The following is a 23,760-nucleotide window of genomic DNA, read 5'->3' as shown; positions in this document are numbered from 1 at the left end:
GCATTATTTACAAAGAACACGTGTGGCCCTCTTTTATTAATTAATGAATTCTTTTATATTTTATAAGTACTTTTAACTGCCTGTTTCGTTCCACGAACAGTATGGCAACCTTTGGGACGTACTTATCGACCCCTTACCAAATCGTAAATTGTGTTTGCCAACGGCAAAATGGGGTACGAAATATATTTTTTATAAAATAACTAAGTGGCAAAATGATTTTGTGGGGATGTGGAATTAACATCTATAGACCACTGAGTTAACTATTTTTTCCCTTAGTAAATAAGATCTGATTTAAAAGACATTATCTTTTCATTTCGGCCAGACAAAAGTGCCCGTTTTAAAATTCCTACGATTTCGAAAACCGGAGCACCAATTTTACGATTTCAAATCGAAATCGTAAAAATCTTACGAAATCGATTACCGGAGCATGCCTGAATATTTTTGTACCCGTTACTCTAGGAGTAAAAGGATATACTAGACTTGTTGAAAAAAAAGTAACAGGTAAAAGAGAGCGTTTCCGACCATATATAGTATGTATGTATATTCTTGATCAGAAATCAATAGCTAAGTCGATCTGCGCTTGTCCGTCCGTATGAACGTTGCGATCTCAGGAACTATAAAAGATAGAAAGTTAAGATTAAGCGAGCAGAGATTTGTAGCTGCATCTAAGTTTGTTGACCCATGGTGCCACGCCAACTCTAACGCTAACAAACCACCCAAAACATTCACTCACACTCTTAAATAAATATGTCCCGTCGACACTATTTTTTTTTTGCATTTTATTAGTCATTAAGCCGATTTCAAATCAACAGCCCAAACATGTCACGTCATTTAATTTTCGGTTTCTGTTATACTTAGGCAGAATTCGACTAGTTAAAATGAAAAGCAGGACTAAGTATGCCTTTCAAAAGACTGCAGAAAACAATAAAGGCGGAATATCGAAAACTATCGAACACTATTTGTCGTATGTTTTGCCCACCCCTGATTTTATTTGATATTAGAATGTAAGAGAAGTCCATTTATTATGTAATCACATTTTTATGATTTCTCACCCCCTTCCGTAAAAATAAATGATAAATGGATAGTTTCCCCAATCATTACTTAATCAGGAAAGGCAAAATTTGGTTTTCCCTATAAAAATTTACCATAATCTTTTCTCTTTAAATTAGTTCCTTTGAATTTTTTTGTATTGAGCTTGCTACCATTGACGCATTAATTTGGCTGTGTGAATGGGTCGCATTATTTTCGTTGCGCCAACGATTTTAAGCGGCTTCTGTCGGCATTTTTACCGTTCCACCATCTGGTAACACTGCCCAGGCCGAAAAGGAATGGATTTTCGAGATCCAGATAAATTAAACTGGCGTTTGAATCTGAGTAACAATAACAATATCGTTAAACTCAGTGCGACGCGGTACCGCAGTTCTGATGCGGCTGACGAGCAGTTCCCGGAGCTCTTACTCAGCCAAGTCAATTGTGGGACCGGTGTAAAGACAATGGGCACAAACCAAAAACGAGCAGCAACAACATCAGCGCAGGCCGTAACCGTGGACGAGCAGGTCGATGGAACTGGGGGAAATGGCGAGGCTAAGACAGGAGAGTGCGAGGCAGAAACCATGGCCGCAGAGAGTGGTGATAAGGCGAGTGACCGCCGCTACAATCGCAAAAATCATGTTCATAATGCTTTATTTTTGTTCACCTTTCAAGCAGGAGGAAAGTGCTGCCTACTGCGAAATGGACGAGGCAAGCTATGGACTTGCAGCAGCTGAACTCTCATCCTTTGAAGCCGCCGCTTGTGGCTATAACTCTAGCCGCACCTCCATAAACAATTCGACGGAAAACCTAAGCTATGCTAGTGAAAATTTTTATGGCGACGATCTAATTTTGCTGGACGACAACAACGAGAACGCAGAGGAGATATCTGTCAACTCTGACGACTGCGTCTACGCTTACTGTGGTGAAGGGGCTGAATTGGACATGAAGATAATCGCCACGGGCAGGGTAGGTAGGCAGCACTTTGACATCGGCCGAGGACCAGTACATGCTGTAGGAAGCGATAGCCTCATTTGCGTCGAAGATGAGACCGAGTTCCTGGAAATGGACTTCGAGCCAGACCCCTCATCAGAGTTGGAACTTGTTGGCGGGCCCCATCATCTGGGCATCCTGCCGCAGGCCAATTTGTTGTTAATGCAACGCGACTATAGCCAAATGACCAACGTAGGCGGATCTACTTCCAGGCAAGAAGGGCAGCTGCACAGCTCGCCCATAGATGATTTTCCGCAAGAAGATCTAATGCAGCATCAAAAGCAGCTCCTTAGTAAGAAGTTCGCCCGTATCAACTTGAATTTAGATAAAATCAAAGACGTAGGTGTTGGTGGAGCTGCCGTGGACACAGATTTAAATGAACTAATAGTTATTGGCGCGGAAAAGCAAGTTAAATCCTCCGGAAGCTTTCAGTCAATGAAGTCTTCTCAGGCTCATTCGTTGCCTAACCCATTGCGCACAGGTTCGAATTTTTCGCGCAGCACTAGTGTCCCCAGCGAACATCCAGAGCCTAAGCTGACTGGTGCTAAGCCAAAGCGTTTTTTACACAACTCGTCTGTGATGAATAAAAGCTTGTCATACAAGTCGCGGCGCTCTCGCCCTTCGACTAGCTTCGACGAACGTTGCTACAGCTGCACTGATTTCCGGGCAAAATCATGCCAGCAGCAACTGTCAGGGTCGGGGACAAAGCAAGATCAAGCGGTTCCTGCGACTATTGTGACGTTGACCACGTCTTCTTCGTGCACGGACCAATTTGACTTGGGAATCAAGGAGGAAAGCTGCTTAGACTGTCTAGAAAAGGAGTTCTTGGCCAACACCATCGGCAAAGCCCCAGACCCGGGCACATGTTCTAAATGCCGTAGATCAGCTGGCAGTCGGGGCAGTAGTATTTCGCTTTACGCGCTGTCGGACAAGGTGCGCTGTCGAAGCAGGTCCCCAGTATGCTTCGATGGGGGTCCGTTCGCCGACAGGTACAGCTTATTAATAACCGGAATGGTTTCTGGTTCCAATTTGGAACCACCCTGCAACCAAGGGTCTACTTCGTGTGATAATAGTTTCAACGGTCTACAGGTGTGTATACGCTTGCTTTATTAGTTGTAAATAGTGAAAATACCCACTTTCGCGAAATAGCTCCTCAATCAAGCCTATCTGACTGAGCCACTGGTGGCAAGTCTGTCTACAGGTAAGACGTGCGACGAGGAGCACCTAGTGCAAGCCCTAGATAAACTGCGCGTGCCCTATGACAGGGAGCTACTTCATAGCTATTTCAAGCAATTGGACAAGCGGCGACGGACAGAAAGCAGTGTCAATCTTAAGCAGCTACTGATACAGGCCTCAAAACAGCAGGGAAACCATCCCAAGCTCAAACGGCTGATCGAGATGGCTACCCATCAACAGCTCATTGTCCAATTTAAAAGGGTAATATAAAATACATATTATATACACTTTTTAAAACTAATGCAAAACATTTTTCTAACAGAAAGCCGGAGGCAGAACTGAATTTGTGCCTATAAATGTGAGGGACATTCTTAATGCCTGGGCACGTTGTCGAGATCTTTCCCTCCTTCAGCAACTAGATGGTCGCTTTCATTGCGCAAACGTGATGGGTAAGATGATGTTTTATATAGTAGCTTGCAAACCACTGTCGCTTCTGTTCCGCAGTTAGTAAATTAATGTTCAAGTCGTCACTGATGCTAAACTAAGAAAGATACAAGAAAAATTGAAACGCAGCATTTTAATATTTTTAAAACAAATTTCTAATTTTAAAAACGAAAAAAAAATTAACAAATCATAATTTGTGCTTTTTAATAATGCAGCTTTATTCCGCTTCTCTTTTTATTTTCAATTCTTAATTTAATATTTTGTATGTCTATATTTGAGGCGATTTCCCAATAGGCTTTTTTTCGGTCATTTTGATGGTTTACGGTTTTCCCTAACAAAACTTTAAGTTATTGATTTGGCAATCGAACACCATTTCTGCAATTACCCGCTGACTTCTAACTAAAGTATAAACAAAAAGTATAAACAATGCTTCTGTCCACACTTTTCGGTGGTTAAATTGATAGTCCCGGCAAGAAACTGCCAGTTAGATAAACTAGAAATTACATTCGGCCTCTCTTGACGATCACGGCGTCCTCGCGTGATTATTAGTTTGTGTCGTCTTTCTCTTCGTCGTCTTCATCTGGCTCATCGGGGGGAATTTCGCACAGTGGCGCCTTATGTTACCGATAAAAAAATCATAACTCTCGAACCAGTTGAGATATTTTCATATTTTGATGAATGATCAATGAAAGGTAATTTTAGTACCTTTTGATTAAGTGGTCATACTATATGGTGTGATAAATAAATAGTAGATTTTATACTCGAAAATTAATGTTTTTTGAGGCAGTTTTCTCAATTTTTATCCAATTTCGACAAATACTTTTCATTTGTTTTCTCTGAAAATGCTAATATGGTACATATTTAATCTTTTAAAAACAAAAAATAAATCAATTTTAAAAAACAATTTTTTTTCAACATGTTTTTTTTTGGTTATCCACTATAAAAACATGTATGTTCATATATTTGTAAATAACATCTATTTTTACATTTTTTACAAATAATCATTCAATTTTACTTCAATAATATTTTTGAAGAATAATTAATCATTATACATTCATTTAAAATCACTACAAAGTCAGGGATTGAAAAACAATAATGTATGCCCGCTATACAATTTCGTACTACGCAGAATTTGCACTAAGCCGCGCAATTCGGGGTGGGACGTGGGGGGACCCGAATTTGAATATGATAAAGAACATATTGAAGAACAACTCCAAACCCAGTGGTCGGTTGGGGTTCGCTTTCTTTCTTTCTTCGAAGTTGAAAAATATGTGAAAAATGTGTACTTTGGTAAAACAGGTATGCCTGCACGTGCAAAGAATATTATACATTTATTCTACCTTGGTCTTATCGAGATTTTATGACCATTTCCATAAAGACCATATAGGGTTCCCGAAAATTTTTAAAATATCGTATCGATGATTTTTTCGCTATTAAAAAAATGTCAATTTAAAATATCGTTATATATTTCCTAAATTTTTAAATTTTTCTTTAATTCCAAAAAACATATATATCCGTTCCACGATAAAAACATGTATGTACATATATTTGTAAATAACAAATTATATTTATTTTTAGTTTCATTTTAAACTTATTTTAATTAATATTAATTTGAAATTAAATTTAATTTTAATGTAATATTAATAAGATCAAAATAGAAACATTGCTCGTGTAATTTACACAAAATATTTATAAAAATATTTTGAATTTAATTTCAAGCTTAGTTAAATGCTTGATTTAATAATTATTCCGATACTTGGATTTTACTGATTTTGAAAATACACGTTGCATGATGTGAGAATCCGTCTTACGACTACGTGTGGCACATACAACACATTTGATTGCCGAAGCAAGTCGCTCCGAAGGTACCGAACTTCCCGGAGAAATCAGAAATCAGAAGTATACCGCAAAGTCCGAATTTTCTACAAAACTACCTGCTTCTTTGGCAACCCAAAAAAAAGATTCAACTTTAAACACGTTTAACTTCTAAAGTACTAAACCGATTTGAATCATTTCTTGGATTCTACCCTTTTGAACTATTAACTGTCAAATGCAACGGTCCGTTGTCATCAAAAATTTGACTTTTGTATAGTATCTATAGTCTGATGATATACGAGTAGTATCATTGTTTGATGCATACACTGACTTATAGTGTCTCTGCTTTCGTTGGGCATGTGGCAGATCTTCAACTAGATATCGGTCGTTGGGCAGCACTTTAGATACAATAAAAATACCTTTGAATCGCGACTCTAATTTGCGCGACGTGCCTGTGCTAAACGGGTTTTTCTCGACCAAAATAATGTCTCCATGGCAATAGACAGTTGGCTTGGAATGGGTGGCGTCGTATCTCTTACTCTCGTAGAGTAAAAGAGTATACTAGATTCGTTGAAAAGTATGTAACAGGCAGAAGGAAGCGTTTCCGACCATATAAAGTATATATATTCTTGATCAGGATCAATAGCCGAGTCGATCTGGCCATGTCCGTCTGTCCGTCCGTATGAACGTCGAGATCTCAGGAACTACTAAAGCTAGAAAGTTGACATTAAGCATACAAACTCCAGGGACATAGAAGCAGCGCAAGTTTGTCGATTCATGTTGCCACGCCCACTCTAACGCCCACAAACCGGCCAAAACTGCCACGCCCACACTTTTGAAAAATGTTTTGAAATTTTTTCATTCTTGTATTAGTCTTGTAATTTTCTATCGATTTACCAAAAAACTTTTTGCCACGCCCACTCTAACGCCCTCAAACCGCCCAAAGCTGATACGCCCACACTTTTGAAAAATGTTTTGATATTTTTTCATTTTTATATTGGTCTTGTAAATTTCTATCGATTTGCCAAGAAACGTTCTGCCACGCCCACTATAACGCCTACAAACCGCCAAAAACTGTGTTTAAGACTCCTTTTCCCTTCCACTAGCTGAGTAACGGGTATCAGATAGTCGGGAAACTCGACTATAGCGTTCTCTCTTGTTGGCAACTGCTCTGTGGCCGTTAACAGTGGTCGCAGAGTCAGCTCGGAGCTTCTTTAATTCGGCATCAGTCATCGTGCCTTGGTCTTGATTCTGGATCACGCTTGTCATCGTGTTTTTAAGGACATTTTGAGGCTCATAACCATATAAAAGCTGGAATGGGGAGCCATTTAGTAGTGCTATTTACCATGGTATTAATGCTCCACTTGATTGATCGCAGCATTTCGTCCCAACGTTTCTCGTTTTCATTGAAGGCAAATGCATTGACACAATAATTCAATTTGTCCTTCTTGCATGACCGCTGGTTCTTGGTGTTCTCACGGCGTTGAGTATATGCTTCACATTGTTCGACTTACAATCTTTGGACGTGAATGCGGTACCTCGATCGGTAACAATTCTATCTGGCATTCCAACGTAGCTGGTGACTTCTTGTAGGGCATCTAGGACGTGTTTTGTTGCTGTAATTTTTACTGCTACTATGGTGAACTTGGTGAAAGCGTCGACAAGGACTAAAATATGTTCATTTCGCTTTGAACTTTTCGGAAACGGTCCTAGGTGATTAATGTGAACGGTGGAAAATGGAATCGGCTTGATGCTATCGTAGTGGTACTAACCTTCCTGGCGTCCACCTGGTATTTTATACATTACGCAGCCGACAGAGGACTTGATATAGCTTTTTACAAAATTACGCATTCGGGGAAACCAAAACCGATTCAAAATCCGACTGATGGTTTTATCTGTGCTCATGTGTCCGGCTTTATCGTGGCATTCGTGGAGGATATGGAATCTCAACTGCTTCGGCACAACCCAAAGCATCTTGCCGTCATATTTGCGATACAGGCAATCTTGCTCGATTACATATTCGTCATTTTCAGATTTCTTCTCGGCCCTCATATCAGCAATTATTTTCTGGATTTTCTCGTCTTGTAGTTGTATTGCAAATAACCAGTCAGCTTCATCTATGATTGTTTTTGAGATCTTCAGGGATGCTGTCTCCATCTCATGTGATTCTTTAACTGGCGCTCTACTTAACGCGTCAACGTCGTTCATCTGAGTTCCTGCTCTATGATGTAAAGGATCCAAATGGGAAGACTTTACTTGTGGGTTGATAATTTCAAACTGAATCTTTATTAATCTATCTTTACCTAGCTTAGGTAGCTAACATGAAATTTACATATTCTAATCTTATCTCTAACTAGACCAACGCAGTGGCCATCTGTTCCCCAGATGTGGAAAACTGTCTTAAGTGCCGGAATTTTCCACTGCACGATATTCCTTATCTTCAAGGAAGATAACTTGCATCTTTATTTAAGGGATAAAACCCACGCAGGAGTTCGTTGTTTATCCCAGATATCTATATCCTAACGCTAAGGCGTTGTTTATTTTTATATAAGGCATTGCTGCAGCGTTTCATACATTTCTTATGTAAATCCTTTTATATATATTCATGTTCGTCTGAACATTTTGCCAAGGGCCAGCAAAAGTAGATGTATATTTAAATTAGTTGCATTATAAACGATAAGTGAACTGTATTTTTGTCTATATATATTTTCTTAATAATTTTATTGTTTATATTAACAGCTTAGACTACTGACAATGGACCTGCGAAGGTTATTGCTTGCAATCTTTGTTGCATAGCACATTTTTGTATAAAATATATTATTAATACTACCATTATTATTAAAGCAATACTTAGTCCAGCATGACCGGAAATATGATGGAAATCTAAGTCCTTTAATTTCTGATAATGCTCCTTCATATATTTAATTTCATTATTTAATCGTTCAAATTCTGCAGTATGATTTAATAAATGATAATTTAGCTAATCTGATAATCTTCGGTACTTCACTAACCTCCCCTACATAAGGCATTGATAGCGATTCTTCGTTTTCGGACGATTGAATATTATGGTGGGCAACTAGAATTTGATCGTCGGTTCTAGCCGTACAATATGGCGCAATGCTTAGAACTCCTTGCTGCGGCAAATCAAACAATACAATTGGAGAGCCTGTACATTGCAGTCGGACTTTGGAATTTACCGGAACCTTAAAAAACCAACTGATTTTCTTCTCCAACTCTACCCAGTAACTTTTAGAGTCGACTGCTGTTTTATAGATACAGTTCGCCGCTCTATTTGGCTTTAGAGGCTGGATCTCGCATGCATTATCATTCGCAGAATTCCAGGGCCAACTTCCTTTGCATATTCTCTTATTTAGTTGCCATTTCTGACATTGATTTAAAGTGGCTTCCGTCATTATGAGATAGGAATCTATTTCAAAATTATAAATTAAATATTCGGGAGTTTTATGCACCCTTATTATCTGATCTTCATTACGTATTGGCACTGGAATGAGTCTAAACAATTTAGATGGATGCCTACTAAACCGAACCACCTTTGCACTAATTATTAATTTGTCGTCGATAAATAAACCTCTGACTGTTAACAACATATACACCTCCTTAAGATCCGTACCTGACCGTTTTCCTAGAATTACTAAATTCTCCAAAAGACTCTGCTGAATTTTGGCAATTTCCTTTTTGAGCTGATTTGGCCTAAGAATATTTGTATTTAGCGTACCGTGATTAATATCAATCAAAAGGCTTATAATAACTGCTTAAACTTTTTCGCCTTCTTCTATCAGTGAGAGCAGCTGTTTCGTACCCATAACGAATTTTATCGATTCCTTATAAACATAATAATTTTCTTTAAGAACTTCGGTCATGTTCTCAATTCTTATTTGCATACTCCTAAAATTTGCGTTAACATCTTCGGTGGTTCTTTTTAATAAATTGGTAGTTGAATCAACCACTGATGTTTGTTTTTTTATTAGTTTATCAAGGTTGTTCTGATTATCTAATAAATTCTTCATGTTCTCTTCTAATTGCTCCCTATCATCGTCATCCATTATACCAAATAAAATATGATACAAAGATCCCATAAATTCGAATGGGGTACGCTTGCTTCTGGATCTAGACTGCATCATAAACAATTTATTGTTTTCTTCAAGTTCCGATAACTGATCTTGCATATTATCTAAAACTTGACTACATTGTTCTTCAAAGCTATGAAGCCTTTCACAAACTTTTCTCATTTCTCTTATAAGCGCATTACCTTTTGTAATCATTCAAAAATATGAATCCATTTAGATCACCAAATTCCAAGAAGTACTGACAATCTCAACATCTCCTAGAGGATCTAAATATATTGCTGAGGTCTTATTTTTATTCTCTATTGAATATTATTGTGTTATATTTTTAGGTAATGCGCTAGAAAATTGACAGCTTAATATAAATAACAACATTGCCATGATAATCCCAATCTTGGACATTCCTGATGTCACTCTAGTCCGTCTTTTTGGCTCAGGGCCAGCCTCATTTTTTTCAACAGAACTTTTACCTTCTAAAGGACAAATTTTTGTAATAGGTCTGGTGATATTTCCCTCCTGCATTTTTACTTTAGCCACTCGGACCTTATCATCCTTCCCTTTATGGACTTCTTCTATATTAGGAATTTCTCTTTTCCAAATATTCATTCTACCCAGAAATCTTTCCTCATTTTTTGGATAAGGTTCCACCTATCCATATTTCCGATTCTTTCATTATCCATTGGTTCGACTATTTCTAAGGGGGTCTTCCAATCAAAAAATGACCTGGTGTTAAAACCTCTTGTTGGTCAATCTCATTAACTATAGTGTCTAATGGTCTTGAGTTTAAACATGCTTCTATTTGACATAAAAGAGTTGACATTTCCTCGTATGTCAAAACAGTGTCGCCAATTATACGCTTTAAATGGTACTTCATTGACTTAACCCCAGCTTCCCAAATACCTCCGAAGTGAGGTCCTGCCGGGGGAATAAAATGCCAGTCAATTCTATCCTTCTCCAACTGTGCAGCAATTGCTAAATTTTCTTGAATTGCATAAAATAATTCTTGATCTTCTATGGGTAATTCCTGATCCCATTCACTTTTATTTATCCAAAGTTTTTGAATAAAAAGTATTCCTAAAATAGTAACTGGTGCCAACCATCCTAACGGATCATATATTTTTGCCAGCGTTGATAACGCAAGGCGTTCGTATGTTTCGATTCAGTATAATTTACGTTAAATTTAAATAAATCATTTTGAGGTCCCCATATCAGTCCTAACGTTTTAATACATTAATTGTCTGTAATATTGAGAACCTTATTATCCCCCGTGTCCTCCACAGTTGTTAATATTTTGACCTTGTTGGAAAACCATTTCCTTAAGTTAAATCCAACTTTCTGCAGTTCTTGTGAAATTAACGTTATTAATTTATTAGCTTCTTCTACCGAATCAGTTCCAGTCATTACGTCATCCATATAAAATCATTCCTAATTATTTCACTTACAACTTTGTTTTCACTTCTATCTGCAATATCCACCAGAACTCTGGTAGCAAAAATATCTTTTTGAACTCGTGGCCCAACCCACATTATGTCGTTCAAACTTTTGTTATTAGTAGTTTTAGCTGAAGCATCAAAAACTACTCTTAATTTGGTCGTGCGGTTTGAATCTCTAATCACAGCCTGGTGCGGCAAGAAATATTTGCCTTCATTATTCACCTCAACCATGTGTCCTAAATCCATGTATTCTTTCATGAATTTAGTGTAGTTAGCCTCAAGTTTTTTATTTCTTTGTAGGTTTTTCTCCAGATTCATGTAACGAGCTATGGCTTGGTTCTTTGAATCTCCTAAGGTGACATCCTCCTTGAATGGAATTGACACAATGTATCGTCCATCTGAATCCTTTTTTGTAGTTTTAATAAATTTATTTTCACAGATTTCAGACTCGCTATCGTTTTTTTCCTCTTCAACTTCCCAGTAGCGATCTAAATCTTTTATTTCTATTGTTGTGGCTACAATGGTTTCTTTTCCTTTGGATTTTTTACATCCAGAAACTATCCACCCGAAATCAGTTTTTTGTCCAAGGAGCCCGTCTATTTTTTTAACTCCATTTTGCAAAATGTGAGTATATACGTCTGCTCCAATGATAAGATCAATACGACCTGGTATATTCAATTTGGGGTCGGCTAATTTAAAGCCCTTCCATTTTTTCTGATCAACATTAATTGTGTTGACTGGAAGTGCTTGCTTTGGAGAATTTTAATTTTAATAATTGCCTTGTGCCTGGAAATGCACGTTCCTGTGGAAGATACTCGACTTATTTCTGTCTGTGAACAAAATTTTTTCAGTTTTAGAATCTGTGCAGATTTTTCTAAAATGATTGTGCTCTGAGAACCACTATCAATCAAAGCTCTTAGTTTTTCAAAACCTCCATTCCTGGACTTCACTTGAACCAAAGTCGTGGCTAACAAGCCTTGACCTGCTGTTCTACACGTATTCACTTTTTTCCTTATTTGAAGGTATACCCTAAATTGAACAACATTAGTACGAAACGCCTGCTCTATTTTTAAAGTGTTTTTACTTGGCTCTTATGACATACCCTCTGTTCTTTGAATACGTTTCTTCTCCGGGTTTGAAATGGTGACTGGGTGCTCAACGGAACTATTAACCGACGCTTGTCTACTATGGCTGATCGCCGCTTGATCTCCAGGGTTACGGTTGATAAAATCATCAACATCGCTGTTGATTAGCTGTGGGCATATTATTGACAAACTGTTAGATAATGTTTGTCAGCGTCGTCATCTGCTGTTGTAGTTGAGAAATCGCAGCCGCCTGTGCTGCGAATGCTTTCTCTTGTTGGCTCATAATTCCATATGCATGTGACAAATCCACTTCTTCCGAATTTTCGTGGTCCACTAGTCTCTGCACTAGTTCTGCTCTTGAGCCTGAAACTCCAAAATTGCTTTCTCTTAGCAGATACCGCAACTGGTCTGCCTTGAGCTCCGCTATCCGCTATAAAAATGATCGCTTCTCTTCTATGTACGCACAACCACAATCAACCACGAGCACCGCTGTATGCCCGTATGAAAGTGTGATTGGTATTTCACCACGATTCTCATGAATTTTACCTTCTGTGAATGTCACCAGACGCGACACGTACACACAAGCTTTTTGCATGTATGCCTCCAGGTTCACACAGATTCCTGAGAACTCCGCTTTGAATCCATCAGCCACGTAGGAAAGGATGCCTTATCCGTAATTTGTAATCTATTGTCCTCTAGACCTTTGGGAACACCTATCCCATTACAAACTTCCCACGCCGACGACTCTTCTGCTGTCTCTGCTTTTTCGTGTCTTACACTGTTACTGGCTCTTACACATTACCAACTCAAATTATCCCACCTCTGAACTGTAAAATGACAGGATGGCTGGTTTTTCGAATGGTGGAGTGTTTATTGTTGGCTTAGAGGGTAACATTCCCTAAATTGAGATTCGCCTTTACAAAACTTTACGTGCGCTTCCTTACGCGTGCACTTTCAATCTCTCTTTTTACTGTTGTACCGGTCTCGATCATCATACCACTTAGCTATCGATTACATACTATAGGGTTTTGCTTAAACTATTCCTGGACAACAACCCGCTCGTTACACTTCCAACTAAGTAACTACAAACTACCAGTTAGTTAACTTAGTACCAGTACTTGTAAGTAAACTAAGTACCAGTACTGGTAAGTTAACTAAGTACCAGTACTGCTAAGTACACTAAGTACCATTACTGGTAAGGACACTAAGAACCAGTCGGTAGTTTGTTTGTTTCAAACGATGGTTATATCAGTCTATGTAAGTTTATTATATGAGTTACTCGTAGAGTTTTTAATTGAACTATCGGGTTCTATTACTTCCTTATTCTGATATATTAATTTAATTATCTATCTAATCTCTAATTATCTATCTATTATCTCAAATCTTCAATCAAGGCGTTCGACAGACGGTAGCACCCCTCGGTCGGGGGTGTAACAGTGGGACCCCGCAGATAACCAAAAATAAATTTTTTACTTGTTGTAAACCTAATGATTTATTTTGATCCATATTGGACAAATATGAGAATGCAGTAGTCGTTTTCTTGGTTTTTTTTTTCCAATATCTTTCTTCGACCCACAAGTATTGTATTCTCGTTCTCTTTGGTGTAACATTAGCTAAATGGTGTAAATAACATATTCTAGTTGAAAAATCGGAAGAATTTTCCCGAAGAAAATTTATTACGAAATTTGGACTGGCGGCTAGCAAAAAGAGACGAAAGGTTCGATTCTAATACGTTTATTTGCGCGAGCGCAGCTAGCGGCTTCGACTTCAATTCTAAGACTGTATAAGCTTCACGGTTATGCTCACGAAACGACTGATCACACGGGCCATACCAAATTTTTCTCTGACCATAAAGCTTCTCAGTAGAAGAGTAAGCCAGTGAGCACAACTACAATTAAGCTCTCATGTAAGCTGTTATGCTATGTTTACATTTCATATCTAAGTTTACAAATTACAAGTATTTCTTTTTAACATAAATTACTGCTCCAACATTCCGGCCCCGTTAAAGGCCTCCGGCTCTTTGATCTCCTCAACAGGAGCAGTATGCACTTGCAGCAATGCCAGCTTGTGGATGGCGCGCTTGATGACGCCTCCTGACGTCCGAACTTCCGCCACACGCACTCTACCGTCCTCGCCTGCTGTTGTTGCCACCACGCGGCCTGTTAGCCACCGCTGCGGGGGCACGTTGTCCTCGTGGACGACCACTAGGCAGATCGCGGCATTCGACGCTCCATTTGTTGCGCTGCTGCAGGCTGGCGATGTAGTCCTTGCACCAGCTGTCCCAAAACTGCTTCTTGAGAGCGGACAGCATTCGCCACCGCTTCGAATACGCGCAACTGGCCTTGCTGCAAACTCCTCCTGTGCCGGATTCCTGCGGCAGCGTGATCAGAGGCTGCCCGATTAGTAGGTGTCCTGGTGTTAGGGCCTCTCCATCGTTGGGATCGTTGCTCGGCGACGCGATTGAACGCGAAGTGAGCAGCGCCTCTACCTCGACCAGGTGGGTGCTCAACTCGTCCGTTGTGAGCTTGGCGTTGCCGACTCCTCGCAGCAACCGGGTTTTGGCGGACTTGACGGCTGCTTCCCAAAGTCCTCCGAAGTGTGGTGACCTCGGCGGTATGAAACACCACTCGACGCCTCTCTGAGCCGCGTATCCGCTCAGCTCGTCCCGACTGCGGTGAAACGCTTCGCTCAGCTCCTTCAGCACGTTGTACGCTCCTACGAAATTCGTGGCATTGTCGCTGTACACTTTCTCCGGCAGCCCTCTCCTCCCGACGAACCTTTTAAAGACGGATAAGAAGCTGTCAGTGGATAGGTCGACAACAAGTTCAAGGTGAACAGCCTTTGACGAAAAGCACACAAAAACGGCCACATAAGTTTTGATAGGAGGTCTACCGCGGACCTTTAAGGACACATAAAATGGACCACAAAAATCTACTCCGCAAACTAGAAAGGGGCGCTCCATTCGGACCCTATCGGCTGGCAAATTGCCCATTATCTGGCTCATCAGCATTTGTTTATACCGGAAACAGTGAACGCAGCTACGGACAATTTTCGTACATGCTTCTCGCGCATTGATCAGCCATATCTGTTGCCTCAAAAGTGAAACCATCACCTTGACACCAGCATGGTAATGAGTCCGATGCAGGTTGCGAAGAAATAGCGAAACAAATTCTGACTTTGAGGACAGTAATAGTGGAAACTTGGCATCATACGGAATTGGTGCATTTATCAATCTCCCCCCAACTCGGATTAAGTTAAACGTCACACCTTCTAAATCGCTGGTATGTATAAAAGGATTTAAACGTTGTAGATGTGGGCTTAAACATTCAGACTTCTCCAACTTGACGTATTCTAAACTGAACTCCGCCTTTTGAAATATTTGGACCATCCTAAAAAACGACAATTTCAGTTCGTTAGCCGAAATGACGACCTCGCGTTGACGCTTCTTCCTTTGAATGAATCGATTTACGTAGGCCATGATCCGTAAGAGTTTACTAAATGATGAACATTTTCCAACAAGCTCAATAAAGACATTCGGTTGGTTTTTTGTGACGGAACATACTGCCACGCTTTTTTTGTTCTTAGAAATCTGATGGGACCGAGGCCACTCGCTTGGATTTCGGAGTAAGAACTCCGGTCCATTTTCCCATAGAGCACACCTCAAACCTTCTAAGTCTGTTCCACGTGAGACTAAATCAGCCGGATTTTCTTACGTGGGCACATGACGCCAAACTACATTCTCTGTGAGTTCTTGAATTTCAGAGACTCTATTTGCGACAAATGTTGCTAGAGTTGATGGATCCCTCTTTAACCAGTATAATGTGACTTGTGAATCCGAACAGCAGTTAATGCTTTCAAGCTCCAATTTGTTAAGCAAAGGAGATACTTGAGACCATAATTTGGCCAGCAGATGTGCTGCACACAGCTCGAGCCTTGGAATTGACTTTGTTTTTAGTGGGGACACTCTAGACTTTGCGGTTAGAAGTCTTGATAACCTATTTGTCCCAGCCACGGTACGAATATAAATGCAACAGCCGTAGGCGTGGCTCGATGCATCAGCAAATCCGTGGATTTGAACAGTGTCATAGCCAGACAGACATATATATCGAGGAATGGAGATCTTGTCAATTGCTAGTAAATTCTGCTTAAATGGATTCAGAAGTGTTAAATATAAGAGATTTTTCTGATCCCTGGTTGTTCATCAAGCTTGGGTGATTTGTTGCCCATTTGGCTAGATGAAAACCCCCTTACTGCAAAACCTTCGTCACTTCTTTGCGAATTACCTCCAACTCTTCAATACTGTTCGCTCCGGTGAGCATATCGTCGACATAGAAGTCGCTTGAAATCACCTCTGATGCAACAGGATGTGACTCAGCGTAAATTTTTGATAGCTCAAAGAGGCAGCGGATGGCCAGAAACGGAGCAAAGGCTGTCCCATAAGTGACAGTGTTGAGGCGATAGGTTTGGAGAGCTTGCGTTGATTTTTCCCTCCACACGATAAGTTGGAAATCTCTATCTTCGTTTGCAATGTTAACTTGCCTATACATCATTGAGATATCCGCCGTCAAGGCATATTTGTGCAAACGAAATCTTGCCAGAATGGCGTAAAGCTCCCTCTGAATAGTTGCACCCACCATTAGAGTCTCATTTAATGAGATCGAGGTTGACGTTTTACTTGAACGTCAAAAACAACTCGCAACTTTGTGGTGCTACTATCAGGTCTCAGGACACATTGATGTGGAATGTAATAGTGTTTCTCTGGAGGAGGTGTTGGAAGCAGTGACATGTGCCCAAGGTTAAGATACTTTCTCATAAACTCCTGATACATGTCATGTAACTCGCGATTATTTGCAAGCTTGCGTTCCAATGCAAGAAATCTGCGCTTTGTCGATTCGAAGGATAAGCCTAAGACACTCGGATCTTTCTTAAATGGCAACTTCACCTCAAAACGACCAGACGAAAGCCTATTTACGGTTTCCTCAAAATGCTGCTCGCAAGCAAATTGTTCAGCTGTATAAACAGCCTTCGATCTCTCAGGAACGTGTTCCAATTCCCAAAATCGTTCCACAAGAGAGTCGAGAGAACTTGCATTTTCATTGCCAACGACGCTGCAACCTGAGCGTTCTTCGATGCGCGTTGAGTGAACTTTCCCGATACAATCCATCCTAGTAAAGTTTTCTGAAGTGAAGGATGTTGAGAACCCAATTTTATTTGGCCTACGCTCAAAAGATCGAAAAAGGATTCTGCGCCAATCAGTAAGTCCACTTTTGCGGGCTTGTGAAAACGAGGGTCTGTCAGTTCAATGTTTGCCGGAATTTTCCATTGGGCACAATTGACTTCGTGATCGGGTTGATAAGATGAAATTGATCTTAACACCCAAAAATTGGTAGCGAAATTATGAGCAATGACGCGAGAATGAATTGAAGTGTGGACTTTGTGCCGTACTACCGAGTCGTTTTTCCCTACAGTAGTGATAGTTAGATATGATTCTTGCCTGTGTAACCGCAAACGCTGTGCTAAGTCCTCTGCCATAAAATTGATTTGAGATCCTGAATCTAACAGCGCTCGTGCTAATTGAAACTGTCCAAATCTATCCCGTACTTTAACGACAGCAGTAGCAAGAATAACTTGGTCAGTACTAGCAACATGACAAGAAGGGGCTTGATTATTATGATCAACTGCTACTGAAGGTGCCTGGACATGCACTTGAGGAACTGATCCCGACGAAAATGGTTGCTGCTCCACCCCGTATCTGTGAAGAAGTGTGTTGTAAGGCTTAGAGCAAACACGACACTTTGTTGCTTTGCACTTCTTCACTGGATGACATGGATTTAAACAATTTATGCACAACCGATTGTGTTTTGTAAAATCGAACCCCTGAATCACCGATAAAGCCATGAAAGGTTGACAACTGCCTAAACTGTGATTTGTGGCTGAGCAATATCGACACTTTGAATCCGGTCTGCGGTCTGTCTGTGTGCATGAGAAGGAGGATTTGGAATATCCCTTATTGGAAGCTTGGCTAGGCTTCCCTTTACTTTTGGTTACTCCTCAGCAGCTAGATGTTGATATCTTCGATTCAATTGAATCGCACAATCGGACCATGTCGGTAGCGTGTTATAATCAAGCTGTTCTTCAAATCGGGATTTTGATTTTGATCTACCTTGGACATTGCAATGTGAATAAAAATTGCGTTATTTATGTCATTTTCACTACCCAACGACTGTAATGACGAATAAAGGGCCGATATTTCGTCAATAAGGGACCTCAAGCCTGATGCAGATGGTTGCGATACTTGAGGAAGGTCAAACAATTGAGAAATTGTGTCAAAAAAAATCAAGCAAATCAAGACTAGCCAATGCTTTCTCATAATTTAAATCCGAAATTTGAAACGCCTTGACAGTTCCCAATGCATCGTCTGTTAGACATGTCAGCAAATGGTTGAATTTTTCGATATTTGTTAGAGACGGGTCATTATGCACTAAAATTTTTAAAGTCGGAATGTTTTCCACTGAATTTGGGCAAATTAATTTTTGGTAAATAGGACGAATGACGAAACCCACTGTTATCACCGTGACTAAATCTCGGAGCCTCGACTCGACTCATTGCCGACCGATATAAAGCCTTTGTGATTATGCACATATCCTCGACAGACGCTCTTAAATCATTTCGTGGGTTTAGCACATCAATGTCTGACTGAATATCCATTAATTTTTCACAATATGTTTCGAGAAGTTGCATTCGGTATTCCAGTTGAAAACTATCGAACGAAATAGTTTTTTCCTCAAATGCAGTTTTCATACGTCCAATATCGCTCATAACCCTATCGTGTTTTTTCATAGCCACTATTAATTTAGAATTAAGCTTTGCCGATACTTCCTTTTCTTTTTCCATTTTTGAATGAATTGGAATAAATAAAAATAGTCCAAATACTAGTAAATTTCCGAAACAAGGGTTAAATCACACACATACATGCGCGCGAAACCAATTTTTTATCGATGCCCAAATATATGGGGGTTAACTGTGCCGAAGAACCACCGAAATGCACAAAATATGTAGTTTGCATGTGTATGTACCGTTGATGGGTAAAACCAAAGCCGAAAATGCACAAAATTGGAATTTTATGACACATAAACTGTCCGAAATATTTAAGCGGATCCCTTTCGGGTTAAGTATGCCCACAAACACCGCCGAGAAATTCAAAAAATGGTATACAATTTTATAAGGCCAAATATCTCACTATAAATCGAATTAATGTTCACGCAAATGCATAGATGTAGATACAAATGTGAGCAGGGCTTAAGTTCACTGCCGAGTTTTGCAGGAACTTTCCACTATCTACGGTTGGAGAGCCACTGCCACAGTATGTACTGCTGAAAATAACCAATGTGCGAGGTATATATGGTTGGACACTGACACCGTGTATATAGCAGACAAATAACTGCTCTGCAACTGCACAAAAGGGAAACGAAATTGGCGGCAAACTGGCGTTATGTATATGTATGTATGTAGGTTTACTGAACTTTTGCAGTTTGACCGTATGTATTTAACGCATATAAATTTCTCCAAATTTTCACAGAAATGAACACCATAAGTTTTGTCAAAGGCAGTTCACTTTTTCTTATAAATTTTTATTTGGGGGTGGTGGTTTGTTTGGGATTTAAATTGGTTTTCCAATTTACCACATATGCCAAGAAATATTAACGCACACAATACACACAAAAAGTGGAGTGCTTATTATTTTTAATTTTTGGCACTGAATACCTGGTTATTATTTGGCATAATTTCCAATGACTTTCCTGTTCCACTCCACTATGTGCGCCAAATCCAAAAAAATTCGCCGAATTCCACCAGCTAGGTTATTTCGCCAACAATAGAGAAAAAACAGAACAAGTGCCGCCGAGACGATGAAAAATGCACTATTTTGTTCGTTTTTTGGCACGCAAAAATTAAATAAATGTTAGCCGTAGTCCCTGTTCGGGCGCCATGAAAAATCGGAAGAATTTTCCCGAGGAAAATTTATTACGAAATTTGGACTGGCGGCTAGCAAAAAGAGACGAAAGGTTCGATTCTAATACGTTTATTTGCGCGGACGCAGCTAGCGGCTTCGACTTCAATTCTAAGACTGTATAAGCTTCACGGTTATGCTCACGAAACGACTGATCACACGGGCCATACCAAATTTTTCTCTGACCATAAAGCTTCTCAGTAGAAGAGTAATCCAGTGAGCACAACTACAATTTCATATCTAAGCTTACAAATTACAAGTATTTCTTTTTAACATAAATTACTGCTCCAACACTAGTAATAAATTGGTTATAACTTATTAGTTCTAAATAAACCTTTACCATTTCAAAAGCTTACCCTAACTTACAATAAAATGTTCGCCCAAATATGGGAAAAGTATGCTTAATGCAGAATAAGTTTTTTTTTAATTAAATTGTTTTTTAACATTTTTTTACATTATTTTTTTCAGGAAAGGTTGGGCACATCGTGCGTCAGGCAACAGTTGCAGCATCCACACAAGTACAGGCCGCTTCAACAACCTCCTTTTGTAAACGCAGCCTGCCTGAATATTTAATGGTCCCGCAGTATTACATGAGTGGGGTGCTGATCCTAACCCGCAAATGTTAAGACGTACTTGCATAACCACTTAATTATTTTCACACAAAAGCGGATACACATAATCTCTCTAAAAATGCTTAGACTAGTTATATTGATTAAATTTTGAGATAAGTCATCTTCCATATAAATAAGGTGATCGCACGGCCGTGACCCGTATATGTCGGGTTACCACCAGTCTCTCCGCTCTAAAAAAAGGAAATAAAGAAACTCAAAAAATCTCAAAAATGTTAACCATGTTTGCCATAATATAAATGTATCAATACAAATATATCTGCCTCGCCTACCAACGGCTTACATTATAATGCATATGTTTAGAAGCATTGAATAGAAACTACTGTAATGCATGTATATATAAATATACTCTTTTGGATATATGTATTAAGTGGAAAAAAAACACAAAGTGTGCCGATTGCTCATATACTTACTAACGTGCATATTCCAGCACATGCCAAACCCTGTTTTGGATACACACAATTACTGTGAAATTACTAGCACCTTCTTTATAATTTATAATGTCCTCATGCTATAATTAAGAATATTAGGACTGTTTAATGCTGTTTATGAAGAAAAAAGAAAACAAAATGGAAAAGACATGAAACAAAACAAAAAAATTTACGCATAATTAAATTGAAATTAAATATTTATAAATATTATTAATTATGTGCTACTTACTTGCAAATTACAAGCACAAATCTAAAAGCCACCGCTAAATTTATAAGGCACAACAAAACACTGAAGATCTTGACGATTAAAAATTGAAAATGCAACTGCACAGAAACGCAAAAAAACATCAAAAATGCTTCGCGCTCCTTTGTCCGCTTCTGTTGTTTTCCTAATTTGGTTTTCGTAAGTACCGTTTGTTTAAAATTTGATTGCCCTCACAATGACGATTAAAAATATAGCGTCAGGCAATATTAGAAAACATAAACGTATTATATTTTAGAGAAAACATTTTATATATACTATATATACATATATAGAGATATATAGATATATGATTTTGATTTTTTTACCTATACATATGTATGATAAAACACTTATATTATTATTTACAATTTTTAAATGAGGACGTTGTAAAATTAAATAAGATACTTTTTCTGCAGAAACGGTGTATGGGCAAAACATGGTTTCGGCTTATTCCCGAAATTCACGATTGTTAATTGGAAAACTTCCGGTTTTGTATTTCCTTTATATCCAAAAGAGTACATCTAATTGCCTTATTTTTTGTGGAAACAATATTGTTTCGTTGTTTTGTAGAAAAACCACTTTGAAAATCCCAGTAGGAATTTCGGGAGGAAAACAAGTATATTTTTTGTAACGAACCGAGTTTTAAAGACTTTCTAGTCTTTGACCCTTACAACTAAACTTAAGCAGTTCTTTCTGTCTCTCCGTTCGCTCAATATATGATACTTTGACATTCTGTTATTATTAAGTTCGTTTACATACGCTTATAAAATGGTAATATTGTACCTAATATCTACACGTCTCCTCAATGTTTTTATACCCGTTACTCGTAGAGTAAAAGGGTATATAGATTCGTTGAAAAGTATGTAACAGGCAGAAGGAAGCGTTTCCGACCATATAAAGTATATATATTCTTGATCTGGATCAATAGCCGAGTCGATTTGGCCATGTCCGTCTGTCCGTCCGTCTGTCTGTCCGTATGAACGTCGAGATCTCAGGAACTAGGAAAGCTAGAAAGTTGTGATTAAGCATACAGACTCCAGGGACATAGACGCAGCGCAAGTTTGTCGAATCATGCTGCCACGCCCACTCTAACGCCCACAAACCGCCCAAAACTGCCACGCCCAAACTTTTGAAAAATGTTTTAATATTTTTTCATTTTTGTATTGGTCTTGTAAATTTCTATCGATTTGCAAAAAAATTTTTTGCCATGCCCACTCTAACGCCCACAAACCGCCAAAAACTGTCAGTGTTGAAGACCTCCTTCGCACTTTCACTAGCTGAGTAACGGGTATCAGATAGTCGGGGAACTCGACTATAGCGTTCTCTCTTGTTTTTTTTTTCATTTAAGTTCACAATACAAAAATGTACATAACATTCATAATTCTTTGTAAACATATCGCCCATCATATCGATAGTTGATACATATTTTAATTCAACATCGTATTTATGGATACCTTCCCTAATGAAATGATACCTTATATTAATAAGCCGCGCATGGTAAACTGGATTTCTGGAAAAATTCTGAGCGCTAAGATTGTCTTCATGGAGTGTCCTTCCTTCCACAACCGATCTTGGTGATTAAATGCCTCAGCGTCTCTTTCACAGCTGATGAGAGCGCCATGTATTCTGCTTTAGTGCTGCCTAAGGCAACACTGTTTTGTTTTTCCGACTGTCCACGCATTTGAATCTCGACTTGACCGTGTTTCTATTCGCTACCAATCGAGCTTTGTACCGCTCGGGATAGCCTTCATTGTACCTTATAATGGTAAAAACCCGTCGACATCCTATGGCTTGTTCTCCTTTTGGCAAATCGCAAGTCGTCCAGGTATTATTTGCAACGAGCGCGTCATATTTTGACTTCACGGCTGCCTTTCAAAATGTAGTTTGCTGGACTTTGAGGCTTCCTTCCTTGGTCATCCTGCTTTTCCGGTATTTGAATAATTTTAGCCCAACCTGGCCCGATTCTCATTGCCTTTCCTCCCGGTGATTCCTCCTCGTCATCCTCCTGGTAACGAACTGCGTCTCTTTCTGAAATCGCTGCACTGGGGCTCTCACTGGCTTCTTCATTTTTATCATCTTCTGATCTTCAATGATTACATTTTCAGCTCTCCTAGGAGAAACTTCTGCTGCTGGAAGTCTTCCTAAGTTTCTTTAAATAACAACAAGCTGCTGTAACAAGCTGTCATCAAAGCCTCTCAAGCATTCATGAGTGAAGAAGCAAACTCCTGGCTTTCTCCATCAGGGTTCGGTTGGCTCGCTCTGCCACTCCGTTTTGTTGTAAACTCTAGGGAACTGCCAATGCCTTACGATTCCATTTTTCTGAAGCAAAGTGTCAAACCGTTTATTAACAAACTGACGTCCATTATCGCTGCGTATTGCTTGCCAGGT

At 39.2% G+C, this 23,760-nt stretch overlaps 2 protein-coding genes across 4 annotated transcripts; one reads left to right on the top strand and one right to left on the bottom strand.

Annotated features, from left to right (window-relative positions):
• The first annotated feature begins 1,232 nt into the window (after positions 1-1,232).
• LOC6529177 lies at positions 1,233-22,159 on the top strand. Of its 3 annotated transcripts, none has more exons than XM_015196746.3 (5): positions 1,259-1,637; positions 1,705-3,111; positions 3,172-3,459; positions 3,521-3,647; positions 20,537-22,159. In XM_015196746.3, the coding sequence occupies exons 1-5, from the start codon at positions 1,329-1,331 to the stop codon at positions 20,692-20,694; spliced, it is 2,289 nt and encodes a 762-aa protein (XP_015052232.1). In that variant the 5' UTR covers positions 1,259-1,328; the 3' UTR covers positions 20,695-22,159. The 3 variants fall into 3 exon arrangements, with proteins under 3 accessions (XP_039228032.1, XP_015052232.1, XP_002090184.1); XM_002090148.4 differs by having other exon boundaries at positions 1,271-1,637; positions 1,708-3,111; XM_039372098.2 differs by lacking the exons at positions 3,521-3,647; positions 20,537-22,159 and having other exon boundaries at positions 1,233-1,637; positions 3,172-3,223; positions 3,288-3,459.
• LOC120320994 lies at positions 6,571-7,665 on the bottom strand. Its single transcript, XM_039372099.2, has 2 exons — positions 7,230-7,665; positions 6,571-7,166 (listed from the first exon to the last, which is right to left on the bottom strand). Exons 1-2 carry the CDS (start codon positions 7,663-7,665, stop codon positions 6,892-6,894), a joined length of 711 nt encoding a protein of 236 aa, XP_039228033.1. The 3' UTR covers positions 6,571-6,891.
• Positions 22,160-23,760: the final 1,601 nt, after the last annotated feature.

Source organism: Drosophila yakuba, chromosome 2R (genome assembly GCF_016746365.2).
Source record: "Drosophila yakuba strain Tai18E2 chromosome 2R, Prin_Dyak_Tai18E2_2.1, whole genome shotgun sequence".
Lineage (NCBI taxonomy): Eukaryota > Metazoa > Arthropoda > Insecta > Diptera > Drosophilidae > Drosophila > Drosophila yakuba.
The sequence above is the reverse complement of the archived record's forward strand: the minus strand, read 5'-3'. Positions and strand labels throughout refer to the sequence as shown.

Coding starts and splice junctions, on each gene's coding strand:
- LOC6529177 (XM_015196746.3), top strand. CDS start 1,329: ATGGATTTTCGAGATCCAGATAAATTAAACTGGCGTTTGAATCTGAGT. Junction 1,638..1,704: donor CCGCAGAGAGTGGTGATAAG/GCGAGTGACCGC, acceptor TCACCTTTCAAG/CAGGAGGAAAGTGCTGCCTA. Junction 3,112..3,171: donor ATAGTTTCAACGGTCTACAG/GTGTGTATACGC, acceptor TTCGCGAAATAG/CTCCTCAATCAAGCCTATCT.
- LOC120320994 (XM_039372099.2), bottom strand. CDS start 7,665: ATGAACGACGTTGACGCGTTAAGTAGAGCGCCAGTTAAAGAATCACAT. Junction 7,167..7,229: donor ACCAGGTGGACGCCAGGAAG/GTTAGTACCACT, acceptor TTAATCACCTAG/GACCGTTTCCGAAAAGTTCA.